The sequence below is a fragment of the Hylaeus anthracinus genome, unplaced genomic scaffold (genome assembly GCF_026225885.1).
Source record: "Hylaeus anthracinus isolate JK02 unplaced genomic scaffold, UHH_iyHylAnth1.0_haploid 11982, whole genome shotgun sequence".
Lineage (NCBI taxonomy): Eukaryota > Metazoa > Arthropoda > Insecta > Hymenoptera > Colletidae > Hylaeus > Hylaeus anthracinus.
Genome location: NW_026534330.1, coordinates 4,152,194 through 4,175,205, shown reverse-complemented (window position 1 = coordinate 4,175,205; position 23,012 = coordinate 4,152,194). Strand labels below are relative to the sequence as shown.

Below are 23,012 nucleotides of genomic sequence, written 5' to 3'. Positions count from 1 at the left end.
GCTCAGAGTTCCAAGGTTAGACTCTCTCGCTTTTGAACTGGCAAATCCAGTACCTGAATCTTCCAAAGCTCGAGAACTTCTTCATCAGCGCGAGTGCCTCCGCGAGACACTTTTCTCAAAGAAACGTGGATCTCGTAACACGTGCACCAAAACTTGGCGAACGATCACGATATGTTTCTCCGAAAATAAAAGTTTCGTCTTGGAACATTGCCGCGGGCGGCGCTTCCTCCACGACTGGTTCTTGATTTAATTTTAGCACTTACGGACTCAGTTCACTCGCGAGATCCATCGAGGCGAAACTGAGTCCGCCAACGCGATATATTCGTGACTCGACGATCGAGCGTTTATGCGTTTGGGTTCTGAAGGAACCTGAAAGTAGGTCGAAAGAAAGTAACTTCGTTGTCAGACAATGTTTGCGATCGTTGGGGAAAGACTGGCTGGTGTAAACGTGTTTCTAGTTGTTTGAAGTTTCAAATCCCTTGTGATTGGTTCGTGCGTCTCTGAGACTCGAGGCGATACGAGCGTGAGTGCTTAAAATATCTTATTTTCATGGCGATCTGGAAGCTCGTGTCCCAAAGCCGAATCGAAATGGATGTTTGGTCGTGGAATGATTGTGCAATACCAACTAGTATCTTTATGTAGAACATGTAGCATTTATTTTATAATTATAATTGGATGACGTAGGTGTGCAGTAGAATTTGACTTCACTTCGGGCTGCTCGATTCTAATTTTTCTGTATCGAACTTGACCATATTTTTGACGCTGAAGAAGACCTAAACCAGAGGTCCTCCGTATAGGGCGAAGTTTTCAATAGGAACATGTAGTTGCTTCAAAGTGGGAAATCGCGTGGCCCATCACGGAAGATCGCTGGAATTTTGCGGTAAACCGCGGACCACGGTTAATGACGGTGGCTTCTCTTCTGTCACACGGAGACGGAAACTTTCACGAGAATTCCTGGTGTTTCCGCCACCGAATTCAGCATCGGAGTATTCGAATTACAGATAACATTAGTTCGGTATTCCTAGCATCTCGGAAGAATCAAATTTGCTTAATTTCATTATAGATTAAATTCTTAAAAATGGATGTCTATCACTGACAAAAAATTACGTAACCCAATAACACACGCGGCAACAAGCCTGCAATGTTTCGAGCGAACATCTTTCACAGTTTTCCATTTTATGAAATTCAAAAAACGGCCTGGTTTTCCATAGCCAGTCCAGCGTGACCCTTCAAGAGTATCGACAAACATGTCACGTAGCCGGGAAACCTCGTCTTGCTGCGGTTCCATTTCTTTTTTCCGCTTTTTCACGGGACACGTACAAGGCTGGGAAAATGGCGGGTTATACGCCGCGCGACAATTAGTCACGATGCAAATTACGGGTATTCATAATTTAACGCTATTGACCGCTTTTAAGCGCGCGTTAAAACGGTCCCGGTTTTATTTCGCGTCGCGTAATCCGGTTTGCCGCTTCACGCGCGTTGCTAGGGTTTTTCGTAAATTTCGTTGAATGATTTTCACGGTGAAACGGAAGCTCTTTTGATGGCTGCTTTGTGAGAGGCGTGAATGGGGTAAATTGAAACTTTCCCGGTTCGGTTCGCGCGAGCCCGATGTTTCGTTTTCGAAGCCGCGAGCTCGATTCTTTTCTCTAAATTAATTTGTCGAAATAATTACACCCCATTCCGGGGTGCAGCGAATAATGACTCGTTGGTCATTGTCACGTATAAATCGCCTGAAAACACAATTTATTTTTGGGTTGTTTTGTCTCCTTATGCTTCAAACGAGTTGAGCAATATTTGAATAAACATTGAATAGAAAATGCATTTTAATGATCAAATACACTCATACAGGATGAGTTGATATTACTGTTTCCAGTCCTAAACATAATAATTCAGTAATCAATTTGCGAGTCCTCTCTAATTTAACGTTCATTTGCCAAGGAATGAATTCTCCATTTAAATGTTTATTATCAATTACGTCATATGTGTGCCCAACTAAAGTATTCCAAGAGCACACACATCGAATCAATAAATAATTTTGTTCTCGAATATGTACCATTGCCAATATGTTTACCAATAAATTATTTAACATTCACGAGCGGAATTGTTTTTAATATTGCCGATACCGTAGTCGTAAAAATTTGAAAAGTTCTCCAATGGCTTCTTTTTGCTAATGCTCTGTGCAAATAAAAAAAAGTGGCCGCCAGTAGCTGGAAAAATACTCGATACGAAACATTTCTGTAGCTTCTGTGCAAAATGAAGAAATGTTCGTAACAAAGAATTCCAATTACGGTGGCTTATTGCGGATGCCCTTTCTCTCGAGTCTTTTGCAAAATTGGCAGACTTCGTTTGTTTCCAATTAAATTGTTCCATTTGATCTGATTCGTAGAGAGAAAAGTTATCAATGATCGTTCATTTCTGACGATGATAAAATAGGATCTAGAGAGTGTTACAACCTATTCCTGCCCCATTCCAGGCCGAAGTCGGTGGGTGAAACGTTCAAAGGCCATAAAAGTGCCATAAATCGCAATGTAGAAAATCTTCCACGTTGGAGGAGGAACTGAACACGCTCTGGCCGCGAACGCGCGTCTAAAGTTTACCAACAGGAGCCAACGTTCTATTTGGGTCGGAAATAGAGTGCACGCACCGTTCTTTCTCCCCTCTCTCCGCGTACGTGCGTTCACCCTTGTTCGAACCAAGAATATCGTTGGAGGACAGCGGCAGAGGGTCCCCTTCGTCTTTTAATCACCATCAGGCCCGGTCAACGTTGCGCGAAACCGAAACCTCCGCGGTTTCGAGGCCTGTCAACTATATTTATAGCTTGTGCGATTGAAACCTGCGAACGTGAAACTGGAGAGGTCGACAGTGAACTCTCCGTTTCATTTGGCGGTTAGAACGCGCGTAGAACTATCGTGGAGGGTCAAGATCTTGGTTGGCTTTCTCTAGGGCTGATTATAGGCCTACGAAAGTGATAGAATGGTGAATAAAAAATGGAAATCTAAGTGACTAGTGCAAGATTGCGATTTTATAGTTGGTTGGATATTGAAGAGAATCGTGTGAATGTTTGAAGCCTGGAAGATTTATGAGGACTCGATGTCGGAGAATACATTTCGATGCTCTTCGTCCGTTAGGTTCGTTGATATAGCGATGGGCATATTTGGTGCAATCAATTCCGTGGGTGGTCGATGAACTGGTGACGAGGGATTAATCAGGGAACTATGAGGGATCAGTGAGAACTAATCAAGGACAATCGCGTTAGTGGTGGATAGTTCCAGTTGCAGCCAGTGTTAAGTGTCTCCGACGCAGACTGACGAAAGCAGTTGGACAGAGGAAAATTTGGATTTTAATTATTTGGATTCGTGTGTCGTGGCAACTGACAGACAAACTGACTGAAAACAGAAGAATAGAAGATAATCTCTTCGAGTTTACCTCGAGAAAATCATACCCTGGGTCAACATCCCGAAGAATCGAGAAAGGACCGTGACAATGCGTAATCGCGAGCGCCTGGGCATCGATCCCTGCCAGTTCAACGTCGACCAGGAAGCAGTCGTCGAAAATGTGAGCCACGCGCGCACGTGGTGCCAAAACTGACTTGGAACGATCTTGGCACGCCTCGAGGAAGATCGTGCGCCCCTACGAGCGAGCCGACCGTCGAAATAGCGTCGTCCGTGAAACCTCTGGCCCTCCGAGCGAATATAGGGCGGGGGAGGGACCTTCCTCTTGCATCCGGTGCAAGAACGGAAGACGCAGCAAACCGTTGAAAAATTATTTTTACCACGACGGGGTTTTTCGAACGCGCGTGACTCCGTCCAGCCTCGAGCCCGAAGGTGTTCCGCGAGAGAAATTCATTGCCACGCTTTCCGCCCGTCGAACGGCCAAACAAATGTCGAGGATGCTGCGATTGGAGCTGGTCGGGTTCGTGCTGCTGGCCTGCACCCAGATACTCACCGAGCACCGCGACCTCCACCAATCCAGGAACCAATATGGCTACCAATCGAGGTACCACGAGTCTCAGGAACGCGTCACCAAGGACGTGCGGATGAAGTACGGTCGTCTGCGTGGCACGGTGGTGCAGCCGCGGACCAATCACAACCTCCAGGCCGTGGACGTCTTTCTGGGTGAGTTTGGAATTATTTTTGGATGCGAAATTAATAAATTTTTAATAATTTCTGAAAATAGGAAAGGTTCCTTGTTCTACGGAAACTTTGAAATGATTATAATTCATGTGCAATCCGTACTGAATCAGTAGTTGGCGAAATCAGAGGCAATCTGGCACTGCTGCGTGTACGCTTCGTTATATCGCGCTCGTGGGCCAAGAATTTGTATCTTCGGTCTCTCAATGAGTACAAAATATGAATAAACATATCCTACGTTTGAATGAGTTGCGTTGGGACATCGAACAAGATAGTTCAATCAACGATTTCTCGAATATCTCTAATGGAAAACTCAGGAACGATTCCCAACGAGTAGCGAATTTCGATGTTCCAAAATACGTTCTTAGATCCCCCAGGAGTCAATCGCAGGCATTGAAATCCGTTCACAATCATCGGTTAACGTTCCATCGGCGGCGAGTTTCGAACTTGAGGCCCAATCACGGCCTCCCTCCGCCCTTTCTCAATCGAAGCCCACAATCCCTGCCGAGGAGGGGACGGACGATAACACGCCACGATTTCCAGTTTCCGTCGATACGCTGAACTTTGGTCAGCGAAACTTTCCTCGCAGCTGCAACAGCCTCTCGTATCCGCGCTTCGAGAATCCCGATACGTCAAAGGCATCGAGAAACGAGGACCGTGCTGGCTATTTCGGGAGCGCACGCTCCCCTGCCCTGTTACTCCGCTGTCGCGCGTGCACGCTGAATTTGTCGCAGCGGCCGCACACTTTCCTCGAGTTCTCCGTGACATTCCTTGGCACTGGCGATGAGACTTGGAAGATACATTTACGTCGGGAATTAATTTCCCTCTGATGAGGAAAATGGTATTCGAATAACGGATCGGAAAGTACTTTGCGACAGGTATATTCTCGTGAAATACTCCAAACACCTGCAAAATATTCGAATATTTTTATAGTACAACCCATTCCTCGTGAAGGAACTCTTTATACACTTATTTATAATATTGGGTTGTCCAGAAAGTTTGTAGCAAATTTTAAGAAAAATTCAAAAGCACATTTAAATTTTGATATATATGATTTTATTCCACAATTTTACCACCTTTTTCACACTTGAGCCACCTACTAAAAATCGACATGGACTTTCCAGACGACCCAATATAACTTATTCCTCGAGTTCTAGGACTCTCATCGTCTGCTCACTCCTTGATGGTGACTCTTTGGTGATTTCCAGCTACCCTTCCGAGATCGACAACGTCCTCGACTATAGAAATACAGGGGCGTTTGAGTCAGCCCTCGACAAGCAATCAAAGTTTGTCAAGGTCGTTCCAATTTCGACGCGAACAGTCCCATACGTTTTTAATCCGAACCGTTCACAATCAAGCCTCTCGATTTGTACCCGCCCAGACGTACTATCCGCGATTTAATATTTTACGTAGGAACCAGTGGCCTGGGAATCCAATTTACCCAGGGGATCGGATAAAACGGATCGCCGTGATCTTTGCTGCCAACGTGAAACGTGTTAACGGGGATGCCGGACGAACGCGATCAATTTAATCGATCTGGTCGCGGTCCAATAAAACTTTACGGTGATTGCCTCTGCGAGGCATTCGCGCGAGATCATCTCGAGACCAGGCTCTCCCAGCGCTAACAATAAGGATTTTCATTTCCACCGTTGATGTATTGATTATTGAATGTGAATGCGTCGCGAGAATGCATATTCCCGTGGGATGGTACTGCCCGGGTTGTTCCAGAGACGCCGTTAGGTAATTTTATTCGAATCATTCGTCTACGTAATCAGTATCAACAGGAAGATACTTCAAGGATCAATAGGAGTCTTTATTAACGACGAGAATTATAGGAATCAGGGGGTTGGGATGAGAGTAGAGTTGAAAACTTCTACATTTCTGAAGAAAAAATTGGTAATTAGTACTGAAATAATTGGCACTGAAATAATCAGAACGTGAAAGTCTCGATCAATATCGTAAAAACTAAGAAAGTAAAGATGCGAACTCTCGGAGTGATACATTTGTCTCTCGAGGCGGATTACTTTCCTTTGTACCTTTTCTTTACTTTTGCTGTGTATATTTTAACAATGCCAGTGCAAGTTCCTATTGAAAGACAGATGAGAAAATACACAGGTCCATCAAAAACAAAATAAGCTCGAAAGATTCTTAATACTTCCGGTGTCAGTTGCAATCTACCTTAATACTCTGCAACACGCCCACTCAAACTATATTTTATCCCTTGAATTATATACCCCTATTATCCTACCCCAACCACTTCTAAGGTTTCTTCGAGGTCCTCCAAATCCACGACAGGAGACGGTCGCCCCCAATTGAAGCGAGAAATTAGCAATGCACAATCACAGTACCCTGCTACTCGAATGTTCCAGGAGTACCCTACGCGGAGCCTCCCGTTCGATCCTTAAGATTCTCCCCGCCAAGATCACCGGAACCTTGGCGTGGCGTACGGCAATCGCTGGAATTCGCCCCCGTGTGCCCGCAAGTGGCGCCGAAGCTGCGGGACGAGGTGAAGCCGGTCCGCTACGAGTACTTGGAGAAGCTGTTGCCTTACCTCAAGAACCAAAGCGAGGACTGCCTCTACCTGAACATCTACGCGCCCCATCAGTCCGAAGGTGAGTGACCCCGCGAATGGAGATTAATTGTTTCTAAGATCCTCGAGTTCGATGGCAGTTCGGAATCGAGTTCGAGCTCGGTCGAGGACCAATTTGCCTCTACCAGACGGTACCCTCCGGATGAAGCACTTCCGCTATCGGTCAGACTGTTAATACGTCTGTTCGAATGGTTCCTTTGATGTGAAATGATCCTTGAAGAGTCGTTTCTCCTCGAATATTTTCTGACCGGCGATCCGCTGCTGTAATTCGTCAGAATGGATCTGGAATTTCAAACAGGTTCCTAAGGTTTCTCATGTTCGATTTTGTGTTGGAATTGGTAAACATAGGTATCCCTGTGAGAATAGCTTTCGTTTGAGTACCATGTCGATGTATTTAATTTTATTAAGTATAAATTGGTTGAGAACCACTGCGACCAATTCGACATGGTACTCAAACTATAGGGTATCGCTGGCAGGTCAAGAAACTCAAGTATCCGACTCAATTCTCTATCTATCATCTATATTTAGCAACAATACAATGATTATTATCAACAGCTACACAGAATTCAAGAATAATCGACTTCGAGAACGAATGATTAAGGATGGATTTAAGACGTCGAATTTAGGGTTGGATGAAGGAATGGGAATAAAGCATTCCCATAAAAGGCGGCTTCCTCTCGCGATTAATCGAGGCCGAGGCGCCGATTTCCCAGGATCAGCTTTCGACTTACGATCGTTGGGAATACATTTCTCGCTTTATTGCTGGTTACGATCACCCGGTTATAGCTGTCAGATAACACAGTATCGCGGCTTATAGGAGATTCGTGGCCAATAATAACGTGGGAGGCGCGTAGACGTTCGGGGTTATAAAAGTGGGGAGATCTGGTGGAATTTCTGTGGCAGTAAATAATCATTCCTCGCGTTTTATCCCAGACACATTGTCAAAGAGATAAGGGAGAGAGGTTTATAGGCCGAATGGTTCGCGGGAAGAAAATTAGACCGCTGCAATTTCAGCCGTGTTCAATCTTGCTTTTACGATTACTTTGCCCGCGTTTCATTTACTCGAGCTTAATTCCGAGTTAAATCTAGGCTGGTTTTACGTTTAATTTACTCTCGTTGGCGCCCGTTGCCGAGCAATACTTTAAATTTAACAGAATTCTGCTTTCGAAGACCACCCACAGACGGTCTCTAAAAATTTTTAGCTGAACGAGACCTTCCTGAAATTCAGTTTACCTTTGTTTAGCTATTCGGTTAATAACTGCCTAATATATATTCCGTGGGCGAGAGAAAAATGCTCTCCACCGCTGTTAAATATTTAAGAAGTTTCATTACGTTACAAAAGCAATCTCGCACTGCCATAAAAAATGGCACGTACCAACGACGAGGCGCCTCAGCATTTTTTTCGAATACCGCTCCCAGTTCTCTGAATAAATTTCCTAAAAAATGACTGCGCTTCGAAAACTCGTGCTCGAGTCTTCTTTATGGGTTTATTAATATTATGTTTCTGTAATGAAAATACTCACCGACACAAATCTCATAAACGAATAAAAGAATTGTATTTTTTTCAGCCTCGTACGAGGTACTACTTCATTCGTAACGAAAGAGAACAATTATTTGACTGGGTAATTATGATGTAATATATTTAATAATAACATTAATAGGCACCGAAGATGACTCCAGCACGAGCCAAAGCATAAATTAGATTATAGCTTGGAATGTTATTTCAAAACACGCTAATAATTCCAGATTAGTCAACGATTATTAATATTTAGAAAAACGCTCGTACGGGTATATTATTTGTAATTTAAAAGTCGAGTCTGAATGCGTTCCACGAGACGACAATTTTCTAAATTTTCCTGCACAACGAACGCGTCTGGCTATAGGGAAAACATGCATTCAGGCGAAACCCTTTGTTATGAACTTTCGTCCATGCAAACAGTGCATGCAGTGACGTAGCAGATGCATCAAATGCATGCGTCGCTTTCGCTGAAATGACTCGAACGCACGAAACAGTGGAATTCATTCCAAAAGAATTCTTTCCGTATCGTTTGCTATCAGATAGAACAGACGTACTCGTATGCTGGTAATAAAATCTTCATAGCAAAATGGTGATGCAGCAAACAGAGCAATTCCTTTGCGTTCGACTTGATATTAGAGACTTTTTATTCCCCCGAGATTCGATATGTCCATTTGAAAGCTCGGATATTCTTCGAATTTATCGAAGCGTTAACGTACACCCAAGGACAGCTTCTTCGTTCAATTTTGAATGAAAACAGAAAAATTCCATGAATTTTTACACAACAATGTTTATCTTTTGCGTCAAAGGAGCTGCGATATGACGTTTGGCCTGTACTCGCTCGGTCGAAAAACAATATTCGATATTCGATTTACATGGTCCTCTGAAAAACTATTTATAAGGGTGTTGTAATTCAAAATTTTGAACTCGAGGCTTGGAAATTTCCAAAGATTGAGTTTCCGAGATCCGGAACCCACAGAATCCCAAGGCCGAAAGCCTCAGGTCACCAAGACTATCAATAGCCCCGTATATCAATGGTCTAATACGCCAATATATCAGGGATCAGGAGCAGATTATACCAGTAACTCAACACTCGAATACCTTAACCTGTCTACGCACCACCGGAAGCTTGAAAATTTCCTATACAGGGTGGCTTCAGAAACTACGACAAATTGTAGCACATTTCCAAGTATTAACATTGCATTTCAATAGTTGCATTATGCACTCAACAATCATACCTTAATAGGTTCGTGCACAGAGTAACAAGAATCGATTCATCCAAAGAAACATGCATGCATTCGTTCAAATTAAATACTACATCGTCGCACTGAAAGGAAACGAATCGTATCGTCAAAAGATAATTCTCATCGGAATATTCAACTCTCCCCCTTTTCAGGCTGGTCCCAGTTTCCAGAATCACCCTGTATGGCAGCTTACAATTGACAGTCTCGTTCACAGAATGGGATCTCTCGCCGTAAGAATTGTATGGCAGATTCAAACTCCGTTGGCGCGCGTTTGACAAACTCATCCGTTTCCTTCTCTCCTTCTTTTTTTTTTTTGCGACCCCTCCGAGAAGCTAATTAAACGTAATCTCTCGCTCTCGCGATGAGCCGTTAATTAAGGGGAAAAAATTGTGGAGCACCGCGTCGATTCACCTCTCGGGGATTACTAGAGATTTTCCTCCTTTTATTTCTTCCCGACTCCGCTGAAAACCTCCGTCTCCTTCTGTTGCCCTCGTTCGCGACGGGAACGATGCCTCGTTTTTGCCCGTTCCGCAGATAAGGATAAAAATTAACTGAGAGATGTTTTGCGGCCGAGGAGTAAACATTATTGTCCGCCTGCGGCGAAGTTCCCCGTTGGCGTACACGGTGTTAAAACAATGCGATGAAGACGCTGAGGAACTTGCACTCTTCTCTTACCTTTTCTCCTCGAGATCTCAGGGGCGTATTTTCATTGGCCGTAATATTAATCAACCTCGACACGGATATTTTTCTATCACTTTTCTTTTTCAACTATTTGAAGTATTCGACAGTGCGCGGTAAATCGAAGAGTAACGTTAAGATAACTGTATTTCATTTCGCATGAACGAAAGATGCGCCAGCGTTGAAAATAAATTGAAACCGTCTGGCCACGGGTTAGAGGGTCTGTTCTCGGGAAGATATATGCGCCCTCTTAAATACCGAAGCCCCGCTGGACGCGTGTGGGGGTGGAGAAGCTGCAGCCGTCGAGAAAGCCGCTTTCAACAGGCTCGTGGCTACGATGGACCCCATGGGCTCGTAAAATATCGTAAAATATCGTTGGAGGTCGATCAGCGTGGTCAAATAAATTTCCTCCTAAGACGATACTACGTTTTAAAATAAAAACAGATTTTCAAAAGCTATAGAAACATTTTGCAAGTTTCGGTGACCCTTGAATTAAACGAGGTCTCGACAGCGCGTTGTAAACGGAAACGCAACGAGACACCTAACACGGCTGCGTCATCAAACACGAGTAAACCGTCATTTCTCTCGTAAAACGAGCGTTCGCGATACCGATTCCCTTTTTGCTCGGTTTTTGTGCTCGTCACATTTCTACCAATTTCGACGTAGCCGGTTTACAACGCCGCCGGGTCGGTTTTTTCGAAGCGAATTTGGTCGTTTCGAGCGACGAATCTCGAAAGGGTATCGTTCGCCCTATGCGATTTCATTTTCGACATCGAAAGGCGCTAATTTTTTACGCGTAACTTCGTTCTCGGCGGACGTATTACGCGTGGCAGATCCGCTGGCCACGCATTCGGTTGGAAACGCCATTTGGGGGTTCTTTTGCATATGAAAACGCATTATACGACGCCGCGCAAGAACGACGTCCGCGGAATAGTAATGAATTGGGGTACGAGTGAAAGGAGCAATTTTAATTTAACTCGCAGTTCCCGTTTTTTGGTATTAAACTGTTCATTCTGCGCTTCAATTGTCTTATTTAATTCAATTCTAATATTTTTGCCTTTTTGGTATTCATATATATTCATCTGCATGCGTGGCATGGTCGTGTATGCGCGTGTTTGCAGGTCGCAAGTGTATAGACACGCACATGTATACGTTTCCGTGTGTATACACCTGTACGGGTGTGTATTCATCTATTTGCAGGTGCACGCGCGTACAAAATATATTTTTTATATTGATTATGAACTCGAATGCCAAAAAACCGTGTTTTTTATGAATATTGAACCCGAGTACGAAGAAATTAAATTCAGTTTCACTAAATTTCTGCCTCCTTGATTACCGTTATCTGCTTTTCAATTTAGCAGAGGAAAAGAAATTCCGCCAACGCGCCGCGAAACCGGAAACCGGGCGACACGCTTCCGTTCGTCGTTAAAAGGCCCAAGGGGGAAGCAATAGGCACGATTTCCTCGAGAAAAACGGGATCAAAGTGCACGAAACCGGGAAGGAAACGAAATTTGCTGGAGCGTCCCGCCCGCCTTAAATTTGTCTCCGGCGCAGGATTACGGGACTCCGATACTCCGATGCCGGACAAAGGGGATCAACGAACATCCTGCGAGGGGCAAGGATTAAGGCCGTCGAAGAAATTGAATTCGCTAGGAAATCCGTAAACGCGAGTGGACGTGAACGGGAGCCGAACGGTTCGACGTGTTTCTGTGCCGCGCACCTGACACCGCTTTCTTCCTAACCTCGTCGATCTCAACTGGTTTAAAGAATTTTGTCACTTAACCTCTCGAGCATTCTGCCACCATCGTCTCGAAGGAAACTAAATTTTGTTGTATGAAATGATCACAGTAATATAAAGAAGGTTTCATTTGGTTTCATTCGTTTCAAATCCTTACGAAGAAATTAAAATTCATATTGAAACTTACGTAGGATTTTCAAAGCAAAAGTATCAATCTACATCCGTGATACAAACTAACCCTTTTTTTGTCCAGGACGACTCACATTTAGTGAACGTTCTATATCAATCGTAGATTGAAAAATCCTCAAATGAAATCGACTCCTGTATTCCGAATGAAAACGACCCCGAAATCACGGGGAACTTTTCGACAAGCATTTCGCTCGACCAGATGGCTCTTCGACGTTGAACTCGCCCGCAGTTCCCTTGGGCTATTCCGTCAGGCAGAAGTAGAAAGAAACACGAGGGGCGGAGGGGCAGGGGAAAAGGAGCAACGCCCAGCGAGCAGGAAGTTTATGGATCGCGGGTTGAGTGCTCTTCTCCGCAACAGTGTTCGCTCTGCCGCACCGGGAAATCCTTCAGGAGTTGAAGTCCGGCGAATCGGGCCTGTATCACGAATCAAAGACGCCTAATACACAAGACCTCGTTAAGAAGACTTTATAATGACTCGTTAACTGGTCGACGAGTGGCTCGGACACTAAGCGTTCTAGGAGTCAAAGGAGACCATCGTTGATTCCTCGAGATCGACTTCCACTGCGTTCTAAGCGGAAACGTGCTTACTTCCACGACGCTGGATTCCTTCAGGATCAACGAAGTATTAAACAAAGGCACAGTGAGATATTTGCATGAATGGAGGGCTCTAAATATGATACATGATATTTTTAAAGAGGAAATGTTTACAAAATTTTAAAGGTTCGATTTGTATAATACGTTGATTGCTAGACCAATTGTCAAAATTCCCACGAGACTAACATTTTCTTTCCATACAATTACAAATGATATATTACAAATGATATTTGTGGTGAAACTCATTTTTGCAACCCCTTTAAAATCAATCAATCCCACCCTGATTTATGTTCGTTACCACCTCACCTTCAGAATTAACATATCTGATTCCTCAGTGAAAATCTTTGTCATCCTTGAAATACGAATAAAACGTCTTCCTCCAAGATTCAGCGCACAAAAAGTGCCCACCAAACAGGCACAAGTAGCTTCTTTTCGTCGTCCCCTTCCAGAGTCATTCCGGTTCATCTCCGCTGTCCCCGTCGCGATCGGAAACGTCTTCCGCCGTCGCCCAGTGAATTCCACCACGAGCGGCGAATTATTAATCAAAGGCGAACGACGATCGTCTGTCTGCAGGTGAACTCGGGTTTTGAGGTTGAGGATGATCCGAGAGGGAAACGCGCGCTCGAGTGGCACTCGGCCGACTCGAAGCCTTTGTGAGGGGACTTGTCCTCGCGAGCTTCCAGCAGGTTCAATTTCTTTTGTGCCGCGTTTTATCCGACGCCAGAGGTACCCGGGTAAACGCGTTCCTCTCTCGTCGATTCCTTTCCGCTCTCCTCTTTTCTTGCGTTCCGGTTATTACGAACTTAGGCGCGACAGTGAGCTGCTTTGACCGAGTCTCGCGAGTGGTTTTCCGCACTGGCATTCGTAATGAGGCATTTTGCGTTTGGTTTCACTCCGCGCGTCGATGCGAGAGTCCTGCAAGTCCTTTTATCTCGCACCTCGGGGGCGCGAATGTTGCCTTTCGGCGGAAAGTTAGCGGCGCCGAACGGGGACGACGATTTCTACTTCTTGTCTCCTACGAGGGGTGAAGGATGATCATGAGATAAAATAGAATCCCAAACAATCTTCTGACAAGTATAGTTTCGGCTATGGTCAGAATTATCTTTAAGTGCATTTCAATCTTTTACTAATTTGTCTTTCCATTTGGTCCTTGTCATTTTTATTTGGAGCCCTTATGTTTCCTGTGCAGGTCCTCATAGACTGATATACACGTTTCGACGTCTTCGTCGAGTATTATTAATTTCGTTTCGAACTTCGGCTAATTGGGCATCCAGCCAATCCTAGTAGCTCCTGATCGAAACATTTCACGATCATTTGACGATTCATTTACCGTGCAACCGCTCAGGAAGGGACCTCTCCAACCCCTCAAACCTACAGACCAGGCGGTAACGAATGAAATTTCGCGGGTGTCTTTCCTCGTCGATATTATTAATTAATAATAAATCAGTCTGGCCGGGTAACGGGTGACGTTTTACCGGTTTACATCAGCGCGCGTCCGCGTATCGCGAGAATAACAGGCGTGCTCTACGTCGAGCCGATAACGTCGTTATCAGCGCATACGGGTTTCAGGGCCCACGTGCATTTGTCATATCTGCAGTCGTGACGTAGGGGGGAAGGGTGGTTCGGAAGAGGGTCGAACGACAGAAGAGGAGCACAGTGGCCGCTCGAGTCAACCTCTTCCTCGCCATGCACAATCTCTGCAGTTAAGCGTTTCAGACATCCGGAAGCGATCTCGGCAGACGTTGGAACGTCAATATCGAGGGTCGTTAGGAAATTGAACTTCTTGTTTAACGGCGGACATCTGACTGCAATTTGTTGTCTCGTGTTTGTCCTTTATTGAATAGGACGTAACTGATGGAGGATGGAATGGTATATTTTATTTGGAATAAAAATACATTTGATGAAAGAATAAGAGTTTACAATGTAGTAAATGTTTATAAAGAAAATGGGCTCTTCAAACATTCATTTAGAAGAAGAAGATAGTCCACAGGAATTGATAACACTCACATAAGTGTATAAGAGTGTATAAGTTGAAATAAATCTGTAGGGTTAGAGGGTCGATTTCTTTGATTTAGAGGAAACTCCTTCGGAAGGGTCCAAGGACTAGAAATAACGTCTTATCCCTGGCTCATCGAAAAAGTTTCGAGTGACATCCTCGCCGTCTCGGTATCCCCTCGCTCGTACTCGGATCGCCTTCAGTCTTTACTTGGACCAAACAGTCGACGAAATAAGTTTGCACACGCTCGCGTTAACTTGGCTCAGTTTCGTAAATACCCCGGGAGTTTTTCTCGCCCGTCCGTTACGGTACTGCTGATCGAGTTACTTTACGTTTCCGAGCTGCGGAATTTTCGACGTTTGTTCCGAGACGCTGTACTCGAACTTCTCCCCTTTTTTTCAATCGTCGAATTGGGTCAACGCGTGCTTTCGCGCCCGGTTTGAAGCTGGTGTTCATTTTTATTTCAATTTGAAAACCCGTACAGATCATCGGTGATCGTTATTCAAAAATACAATGCACCAAGAACCATTAATAATATATTTGAATTAATGAACATCGCAATTGACAACTGTGATGAGAATAGAATTACTGTATTGTTGATTCATTTATTGTTTTGGAATATTGAATGAGTAATCTATAGAAATAATATTCGGAATGACTTTTACATTTATATTGAAAATAAATGAGGTTCATTTGTTATTGATATTTTGGGGGTGTATGAAATTACTTACTTTCAGTACGTGTAAAATTGAAGTAACGTATGCAAAATTTGAAGAAATTTTCATCGATGAATTAAAAGATACATATATATATTTTTCTATTCGAATTGTAATCAATTTCAGGGGAACATGCGATCAGCAAAATCAAATCAACACTACAACGTATCCAAGCTCGGTAAGGATCGTCGCCATTACTGTAACTCTAAACAAATTTACCTTTCCTCGTCGAAATAACGAGGTACGCGTCCCCACGTACCACATTTCACGAGTTTAAGGTACAGGACAGAAAATATTTGCGAAAATCTCGACGTCGTTCCAGATGCTCGGAAATTTCAACGACAGCTCCTCCCGGGCATCGTTTTCGCGACGAAAATACCTCGGACGGGAAACGCCATGTTGAAATAGATCAAAATCGGGACCACCTGAGTTTCTCAAACGGGAATTGAAAATCTAGTCACAGTGTCGTATATCACGTCGACGGGGATGCAATGAAAGTCGTTCTCGAAGATAAAACAGTATCCGTGAGGGGCGATATTTTTCAGAAGGTTCAATAATATCCTCGTACTTTTATAATACAGTCATCCGTCACTATCTACGGTGAAATAGATCCTTGCAATACATCAGTTTGCGAAATAAGGAATATTTGTTTAGTAACAGCACCACGAACACCGTCGATCGCGGTCAATGTAAATAACGCTCCGATTGTAAATCGTCTATGGTAAAGGCTCTCTGCACGCTATATACTCTCAGTGGGCATGATTAAAAACAATGGTAAACACATTCTTTAAATATTTAAACCGTATCACTATCGTCTAAACAAAAAAAATTGAGTAATCATGATCTCGAGTACCGTAAGCCTCGATGAATTGGTGGGTCTGACCACATACAAGTATAATCTACTGTGAACAACCTGATCACGCGCGACCATTATCTACCGATCGTTGCAACTCGTTCCACAAAGAACGAAGGCGGACAATAAAGAAAGAATTACTCGACAAACGATGTTCGCTAGGAACGCCAGGTCGTCAAGAGCTCGTTTCAGTTAGTGGCGTCAGGGGATCGATCTCTGAAATTGGCTTTGTTAGGACACGAAGAGGTGCGTTTTCTCGCGCCGACGAGCTTCGCGAAATAACTACACGCGCCTCTTAAAAGAAACGTTTAATGGCTCCATTGTCTAGTCCTGTCGCAACACGCGACCATTTACAATCGTTCGCGTCGTCAACCAGTTTCCAGAGATGTCGCGAGACATATTGGTCCTCGGCGACAGGCGAAGTGGGACATTTCGACTATACATCATGTCGAAGGCAACGGAAGAAGACGTATGCTCCAGACTATTCTTTCACGACTGACGCTGGGAGGAATTGTCATTTGTAAATTGGATTACTGCGGGTTGGACGAGTTGTTTACTGTTGACGATTCTCTCAATTCTTTTACAGATGAAGGGAGTGTAATTATCAATCAAACAACTTCCAATTCTACTTCCCCTTTTACTTACCGTTTCGTCGACACGTGCACACACGCGTGCACGCATTGGGTTCGCGAGCAGGTTACGCGGCACTGTGACGAAAGTTTGGGTTCCCCAGAAGCAACAATGACTGGAGGAGGATTGAAGTGATGTAGGGTGGAGAAAGTATTGTCGGGCGGCGAGAGAAACGGTGGCTAGAGCGCGCCGTTTATTTTAAGTTCTTTCAAACTCCGCGGCACACTCCCCGAGAAAGGAAGAAAGCGTCGGTGGCGAAGTAGCAGGGGAATGGCGAGTTCAGAGGGAAGGGGGGAGGGGGATGAGCGGTGTACAAAGGAAGAGACGGAGAAAAGGAAAGAAAGGTCAGCTGCCCACCAGAGTATCGTGGTGGAAATAGAGCAAAGGAAGAACGGAAGAGGAGCAAGGGATGGAGGGCGGTAGGAGACGGCACGCTCTCCGAACCATTAGACAAATTTTATATATAGCGGTTGAAAGCTCATTCGTTTTTGCTGCACATCGTTACCGGCTATTGGTCCCTCTACCCTTCGTTATAATCGATCGTGTAACGCTTTCCCGCGGGTCCTTATTGCGCACGGTGAACCAGTTAGTCTGGCAAATGTTCCAATCAGAAGGACGAGATCGATGGTTCGAGTGTGGTGTTTGTAGAATTGGAAGGGTTTTAACTTAAGATCAACGCGAGTTTTGGAGCTAGAGATCATAAAGCATAAAGCTTCGATAGTACGAAAATTCAGAGTTACTTTCAGGGTGGTACATACACCCCTAAAACACAGATGCGGAGCCTTCGAAAATTCCCATGAAAAAATCAACCCTTTCAATTTCTAAAACAAAAAACGCTAAAGTGCTTTGGACTCTTCCAGTCACAGAAAAAAATTCTCCCCCGCGCAGAGTGTTGACTATTCCTCCATTTCCATTACTTCGTCACTGTAAGCTTTTTGCACTTCAGAGTAGCGTGTTCGAATTCAAAAAATTTTCGATACCCCAAAAACTAGCGTCAGAAAATCCCCCGTCTGGCGTTGCAATTAAGGATACAGTCCGTTCGTGCTCCAGAATGCAGCATTCCACTTCTACCAACCCCCTTGGATAACGCAACCGGAGCCAGAGGGAACACCCAATGATCCCTCGACCGGCTTTCTCAAAACGTTCGTTACCCACACGACACTTCGCCGCGTGGCTCATTAACCGTTAATAGAAATTTCCTCGAACACCCTTAAAGTAGGGTTGTTCTTCCAATGGGAGAGCAGGCGCTGCATACACGACGATACCTCGACGACGTCCACGGGCCACCCGGTGAAACCAAACGTCTCCCGGGACTCGGGGCTATTTGCATTCCCTATCTCCGTAGTTAATCGTTACTCGGTAAACAATTGTCCGTGTTCTGGCTCGCGCAGTCCATCGGGATTAACGCCCGCATACAGGGTGGTCCGCTTTAACCCCGTCGCTCGGCTGTGTAATCAGCGACGTTGCTACGCGAAGCCTGAATTGTTTACAATGGGATTTTTTGGGATTCCGTTGCACGGGCTCTGACAGTTTTAAGCCTCACGCGGGACTCTATGCAATGGTGCATTCTTGGGGTCCAGAGGCAGCTGTGCTCCGATCGAACTCGATTAAGGCTTTGAAGGAGTTGAGTACTTGGAGCATAAAATGCGTTGTGCTTGCAATTTTCAGGGGGAGGGAACCGTGGAGTATTTTGGTTTGAAATTAGGGATTTGGGGAAATGTTAAGCTTTCAGCAAGGCGAGAATTTTTATACATCTATTTATTGAACGTAGAAAAATGAAGAACTTGAAAAGCTTGAAGCTATGACACACCCCAAAGAAGGATAGTTTTTCCTAAAGTAAATTTTGTTTAAGTATACCTCCTATTCTAACTCAAAATACATATAGAGTACTTCTACAACATATAATTAATAATATAATGTCCGTACTAGTTTCCCACCCCGTAAATAACCCCAGAAGATACATCGGCCCTCGCGTGTCTTATTCCGACCTCTTTTCCAGCGCGCGACGCGATAAAGACAGCGACATGGCTGCTCTAAACAGGCCGTTAACCCCCCGCAGCATCGCGCGCATTAATCAGGGGTTTCGCGTTGATTAAAATTGGGCCAGCGTCGCAAGCGCGTAACAGAAATCGCGCTCGTCGAATTGTAGCGTCGGGACGACGTCGATGCGCAGCGTAATTCATCCGCGGGGCGTCCTTGTATTAAAAACGTGCCCCGTCATCGCCCTTCAAAATCACGAAACGTGGAAATTATTAAATACTCGATTTAAAGCATCGAGCTGGCAACGCGTCGGGGTGGTCGCCCGCGCGGGCGACGCGCCCGTAATTACCTCAAATGGTTTTTCCAATGGAACGCGTAATTACGTTAAAGGATTACAGAAAGGCCGGAAAATTAAAAATCGTATTAACCTCGAACACGTACACCGTCGAACGGCCATTAACTGTGACTAATTGAAATCTGACTTAACGAGCCGAGTTACCATCGCGCTGAAAGAACCCTGCCGTTGTGATACGTCCAGCTGCTGACGCAGAACCGCATGGAACTTGACTCGATTATGGTTCTCGCTATTACTATCTTCCCTTGGACTCTTAAAATAGGACGCGTCGGGCTAGGAGAAATCTGGAGCAGCAGTTGTGAACCTTGAAGGGTGTAAGGGTTCATGATTTTTGCTGAGATACCGTTTGAAATTTTGTAATACACATGTGCATTGTCTCAGTTGAGTTACATTTCATCAAATAAATTGTATATGCTGTTCTCCATACATTCTATAAAACCAATAGTATATATTTCCCGTTCTCACAAAATAATTTTACATAGAACATATCTTATATACATATATTCCACATTCAATAAAAATATTCGTGTCTATCTTATATTATCAAAAAAAAAAGAAGAAAAAATAGAAAAGACTAGTTATCAGTATTTAAAATTGAATTCGAGTCAAGAGTACTATAACAATTGTTCATTCCTGAATGCATCATCCCTAATTCATGAGCCGATCGTACGCGGACGATTCGTTCATCGAGAAGGAAAATTGTCAGAGAGATGTCTGGTCGCATCGAAGACGTTCTCGGGCAAGCAACAGTCGCGTTCCAGTATGATCGAAGTCACTTAATATGGAGGGGGCGGGTGGTCCCTGCAACCGCTGGTGGTGGCCTATCTGCAAGCGACCAGACGCCGTCATGGCGGACAATAACATATCGGCGGTGCATGCTACGGACTTCGGTTCATCATTATGGAAGTCTCGTAACCGTGCCGCGTCGAAGAACCCCCTCCGATATCGCTGGCTCGTATGAATATCCGTCTATTCAGCTGCTCGTGTTTACTCGTGGTTAGATGTCGGAGACCACGTAAGGAAGCGGAACGTGAGCGTCGTAATAATTGTCCACCGTGACCCGCCGTGAATTAATTCTTGCGTTGGATGCAGCCAGCCCTTGATTACCTCTCAACCCTTTCAGGGGAATAGTCCATTCGAGTACTTTGTTTAACTTCAGTTAGTAACGGATTCCCTGAGCCTTCGAAGAAAGTAAACCATGGAAGAGACACTGATTATCTAAACCTAGGCACGTCAAATTTGTATTATTCCTTGCTTTGTTGAATCTAAAATTCATTTTTTATCGAGTGGAATGAATTCTTCGATATTGGTTCTATATTCCTTACCAAACTCCGATATTTTCACATGCGACAAATGGTGCAAAACTATAGCATGGTACCAAAACTGTTTCGACACGAATATGGCAAACGTTCATTCCTCCTACACAAACATAGCTTCAGGAATAAATCTCGAACATTTGCATAAATTCCTACCGTCGATCCGAGCCGTACATAGAACATGATGCAGTGTTTCGAATACATCCATCCCCTCTCTATAATGTACCTTAATATATACATGGAATTCGTAACATCGAAAGGAGTACCATCGTCGCGGAGAAACACATCCCTGCGTTAATTCTGCATTCACGGATTGTCATCGATGGACTGACAAATAAATCAAAGACGAATCAATGACACAGAGGCACTTTCCATCGCACCAGCATCCGTCACGAGGGCCGTCATTCACGCTGGAATAATTTCAAGTCGATAAGAAGGTTTTTAAGCCCCCCCTCAAGCATTTACCAACAGCCCCCTACTCGTGTTTCGTCTATCGTCAGGGGACCGTCGTGCGGTTCGGTATCGATTCCTTCAAGATTCGAATCGATCGGAGCGTTTGCTTGCGTTCTATCTCGACTGAAAATTGAACAAGCTATTGCGCATGATGGACACGTTAATAATGGAACCGGTGGCGGTCCCCGCTGAATAAATTTTGGGAATTAAATTCAGCCAGGGGCTGAATTCGTATGATTCGACATTTTCGTTCCGACACGGTTACCAATTCCAATATTACGTCTATCTCCCTCTGGAATTTCTACGCATCGATCTCGCCCGCGGATTAATTCCGTCGCTAAAACTGCAAATTAATATCGCCGCAAGAGCTGTGCCATTTTCGATTCGAGCTTGTAAAATATCAAAACGGTGGCCCGTCGTTATCGAGGTGCATTCCTTGGCGAACCACCGCAGCGATGCAACTTTAAGGGATAAAATAAAATCACCACCCGCTTGGTTTGGTCTGACTACTTCAAAAATTTAATTACCTCGATGTAGCCTTCGATACCTTACCGAATTTTGTTATTTTCTGAGAAATTATTTGTGATATATAGAGTTACAGGATGACAAGGATACAGAGATCACGGGTGATTCATGTACAGAGATCAAGATACATACAAACCTATACACACCCGAACGCGAATAATTTTGTAACTGGTTCACATTTGCTGCTTGGTCTCGCTGCAACTCAAAGCATCGATGGCAAAAAAACCGATATAGTCGGACTTCATTGATACCAATACTTCCTCTCTATAAGAGGGCCAGCGGCTTATATGTATTCAATGACAGCCCGGAAAGTAATTATGCGACAGCCACGGGGACGTTACTGTTCGTCGGATATTAAGGAAGTTCGAAAACAAAAATGCCGCGTATGTGCACGACCACCAACGAGAGTTCGTATCGGTGCAGATCGATCCATCGAATCCATCCCCCCCCCCCCCCTCCTTCAGTCTACCGTGAGTACTTACCACACTCCAGCAGGTATATTTTTCTTTGCGGGCTCAAATACACTTTTTTTAACCACAACTATCTACTCGTGCTTGAAAAGTGCTTCAAATGAAAATTATGTACTTTGTCCAAGAAATGATATCTTTTATCTATGGACATTTAAGTGAATTTGTATTATTATTTCTTCTTACGTATATTAAAAAAAATATGCAACATGCATACGCACAATACGTAATCCCATCGAGAATCGAGTGCTGCTTTTGTTAAAAACGACTGCAACTTCTCCCCTGGAAAAGGGTGCCCAATTTCTTCCGTTAATAAATCATTCCCCGCGTTGCTTAGATCCACGGATGGCACGCACCCTCGAGACTCTGTGAACGAGGGGCAGAAAGTTTGGAAGTTTCGGCGTTCCAAGAAGTTTCTAGACATCGAGTAGCGAGATTGAAAACTTCCGTCCCCCAAGTTGTGCATTACGATTAGGAATACGCGATGCTAATGGTTTCCGTCGGCTTGCAAAGGAACATCAATTATTATTCGCTGTTTCCAAATCTCCCCTTCCTGGTTTTTCACAATGTTTATCTTCTTGGTTAACCCCTTTGATACTTGCAATCAGGCGTTAAAATTTGTACCTAATTTGTTTCTGTCACTATTACTGGGAAAGGGTTGATCCATGATTCGATGAAATCCCAAGTAAAGAAGGAATAATTGGCAGGGCTTGCATTGATTTTAAGCTTCGAGCAGAAGCGCTGTCATCGATGGTCGCGGCAGGAGGTATTTGTTAAATGGATGCTGTTCGTAAAATTCCGACTGTGTCGTTACGCTTGATATTCCGTGATAGATCCGTCGATACGTCCGCGAGGACGCGACATTCTCAGTAGACGGGTCCGACGAAAAATTGATAGAATCGTTTGTTCGATCCCTTGTCTTCGTCGAACGCAACATCGTTCAACCACGTTTTCAAGACAATATTATTTGAGTCGTTCAATGCACACATCGATTAACTCCATAAAACAAAAAGTTGAGAAACGCGATCAAAATGACCTCTGA

General features: G+C 44.3%; 1 protein-coding gene across 6 annotated transcripts in view; it reads left to right on the top strand.

The window, feature by feature from the left end:
* Positions 1–275: 275 nt before the first annotated feature.
* LOC128886306 (uncharacterized) overlaps positions 276–23,012 on the top strand; it is a 75,301-nt gene continuing 52,564 nt past the window's right edge. The window contains exons 1-3 of one of the 6 annotated variants that reach the window (XM_054141018.1): positions 276–523; positions 3,129–4,115; positions 6,500–6,742. In XM_054141018.1, the coding sequence (XP_053996993.1) occupies positions 3,881–4,115; positions 6,500–6,742 (478 nt within the window). In that variant the 5' untranslated portion in view covers positions 276–523; positions 3,129–3,880. Of the gene's footprint in view, positions 524–2,386; positions 4,116–6,499; positions 6,743–11,516; positions 12,806–23,012 lie in introns of those variants that run through there. The other 5 variants (XM_054141014.1, XM_054141016.1, XM_054141015.1 and 2 more) reach the window with 5 other exon arrangements.